The sequence below is a fragment of the Propithecus coquereli genome, unplaced genomic scaffold (genome assembly GCF_000956105.1).
Source record: "Propithecus coquereli isolate 6110/MARCELLA unplaced genomic scaffold, Pcoq_1.0 Scaffold291, whole genome shotgun sequence".
Taxonomy (NCBI): domain Eukaryota; kingdom Metazoa; phylum Chordata; class Mammalia; order Primates; family Indriidae; genus Propithecus; species Propithecus coquereli.
In genome coordinates, this window is record NW_012148519.1 from 707642 (window position 1) to 710484 (window position 2843).

Here is a 2843-nt window from a genome sequence, read left to right on the forward strand (position 1 = left end):
CAGTTATTCAGATTCTTGGTTGGGATGACCTTTTTATTTAAGTATGTGATTTTCATCCCATGTCCAGCCATTAAGTAGTCTTCAGGGAACCAATTCTGAAAATGTTGGCTCTGTGGTTTCGAATGCCTTATAGTTTGTGCAGAGCATGTTTTGCTAATGCCAGTTATGAAGCACCTGCCAGGGTTATTTTCTGTCATGTTTCAACAGACTTTTGTGGTATTTTTGAATATTTAAGATTTTTAAATTTTGGAAATGCCATTTTACATACTACTATCTGATCATTGAGAAGATAAATAAATCCTCTTTCACAAATCCTAAAAATGCAGTATAATTTTGTCTTTCAACACAACTACAACAATCTCCAAGTTTCCATAGACAATAAAGGAAAGTGTTTTTAGAGCAGACAAGGCATTTGATGATTCAAGGAGGTGTTTTAGATGCATAGTGAGAACTAGGGAAGAAGAAAATGTGGAACTGTAACCCAAAAAAAGTAGTTTTTGCTTTTTAAACAGTGCCATTAGTTGTGTTTATATATGTTTGACATTTCTTACATGCTAGCTATTTTCAACTTCAGCTCTTCTTTAATGTTTCTGCCATGGAAGACTGACTTCAGGGTGAATTATATCTCTAAGTTTCTGTAGACAATAAAGGAAAGCGTTTTTAGAGCAGACATGGCATTTGATGATTCAAGGAGGGTCTCGGGACCCTGAGAAAAAAAGCAGGACTAAGACCATGTGGAATTATTTTCCTGTCAGCTAGCTAATTCAGTTAGTCTGATTCTCTAATGCTTAGCATCCTTTTAAATGGTCTACTCCAAATAAATCACAGTATTTTTCCTTAGTGATAATGCTGCGAAAGAGATTCGAAGCATTGCATGCCTCCCCATTTCTTCCCCAGGTAGGATATCTTTCTTTCCCAACTGTTTTCTTTCTTAGGAATGTTCTAAACTCTAAAAATCACTTTTGCTTCACCTGTAATTTTTGAAGCTTAAAATTGCAATTCAGTACTAGTTTGGTTCCCACCTTTCAGTAGGGCCACAGGCTTTGTAGATCAAGGTACATTTTAGTTTTTCTTTGCCTTTTCCTTTCCCCCCCCCTTAAATTTCTTTTAAAGAAAAAATAAAATATACTGAAAACATTGTTGCTTGGGGATAGAGCTTCTTAGAATATACAAACTCTTTAAATCTTGTTTGGGTTTGTACCTGTGTAACCCAGTGGAAAGATTGGATCTGGAACATCCCAGAGATGTCCCAGCTCCATCTTCTTTCCAAGTTTTCTCAAAACCCATACACCATCACTGCCACCGCTTGGTTCCCGTAATACACATTTCTTTGCAATCTAGAATTTCTTTAGGCTTTGGGAGACAGCTTGAATGGCATGTATTTCCAGCAACTTGGTAGAACAATTTATAGGTTCTATATGGGCATCTAGTACTTAGCTAAATGAACTCTACCTCTCTCTCCTCTCTCTCCTTTCTCTCTTTCAGCTTGGCAGTGACCTTGGCGGGGGCATTGGAGGAAGTCCGGCAGTAAGTGCCATCCATTTTTTTCACCATGGGAAGCGCTGCCCCCTGTTTGATGCCTTTCCTATGTACACATTATCAGACCAGCCACTGCTACTATCTAGAACTGCACACCAAAACCTCTATTACAGTATATGCAGAGTAGAAAGTAGTATAGGGTTACTTGGAATCTTTGGGGTCATGCACCACATATGGTGTTACGGACGTCTTTAGGGATTAGTACTCTGGTGCCTATAGAGATCTTTGTCTTTCTGACATTAAAAAGCTAAAGGAAATGGAACCTCCCATCCTGACTAGAGAATGCTCTTATTCCCTGCTGTCATCTAGAAAGAACTTGAGAGAGCTGGGTGGACTCAGAGTGAGACTCTCCTCATAAACGAGTTAGTTTGGGGGGTGTGAATATCCATCTCCCTAGGAGAGCTTCCTACTAGATATTTATGCCTAAATGGGGAAATAAGACTTTGCTGAACTGGAGTAGAAATGGAACTGCTATTTAAGTTGGATGCTTCTCCCTCTTTCTATAGAAACAAACTCCCCCTCCTTTGTTAGGGTACCTGTAGGCCTTTTGCACAGAATCATGGAAGCTAAAATTGGAAACAAATACACAAAATCTTGGATTACGGTGTTCCTATATCCTACTGAGTACTCTCTTTCGATAAAGCTTCTAAAGAGTGTGTGTATCTTATCAGTAATGAAAAAATAACTGTGCTGATTAAAAAAGAAAGAATATACTATTCAACTCCTAAGAATCTAATTACGGTGTTTTCTTATTGATTTATCAATAGTGCTAAAATATATAGCAACATTTTAAGGACTATTAATCTGCTCTTCCTGATCTCTCCCTTCCCTTCCCTCCCCCCACAGGTGGGACAATCCTTCATCCCATCATCAGTGCCTGCAACCTTTGCTCCTTCACCTACTCCTGCCGTGGTCAGCAGTGGTCTGAATGACCTGTTTGAACTGTCCACAGGCATAGGCATGGCTCCTGGTGGATATGTGGCTCCTAAAGCTGTAAGTAAAGAGTTAGCATGGCAATACTTTCTTTCTTAATGGACAGGACCCAAATCATTTCACTTCTAACATTTGTATTACTTCCACTGGTAATAAATCCAAGGTTTCGGCCCTTGTTCTGGAGGATTTAAGAGGGAGATGAAGGGTGGTTTCAAACTTAGCAATAGGAAGCATCAATAGCACTCTTGTTAGACATTTTTATAATGAGACTTAAAATTGGAAATATTAAATATTTGAGTTTTGTTTCCATGTTTAGAAATATTGTCTAGTTTGTCAACATTGAAGTTAATCTACTGAAAATCTGGTATACA

The 2843-nt window shown here is 38.5% G+C and overlaps 1 protein-coding gene across 1 annotated transcript in view; it reads left to right on the forward strand.

The window, feature by feature from the left end:
- AP2B1 (adaptor-related protein complex 2, beta 1 subunit) overlaps positions 1-2843 on the forward strand; it is a 163949-nt gene that overhangs the window by 87519 nt on the left and 73587 nt on the right. Inside the window, exons 14-15 of the mRNA XM_012648629.1 lie at positions 1486-1527; positions 2386-2532. Of these exons, the coding sequence (XP_012504083.1) occupies positions 1486-1527; positions 2386-2532 (189 nt within the window). The remainder of the gene's footprint in view (positions 1-1485; positions 1528-2385; positions 2533-2843) is intronic.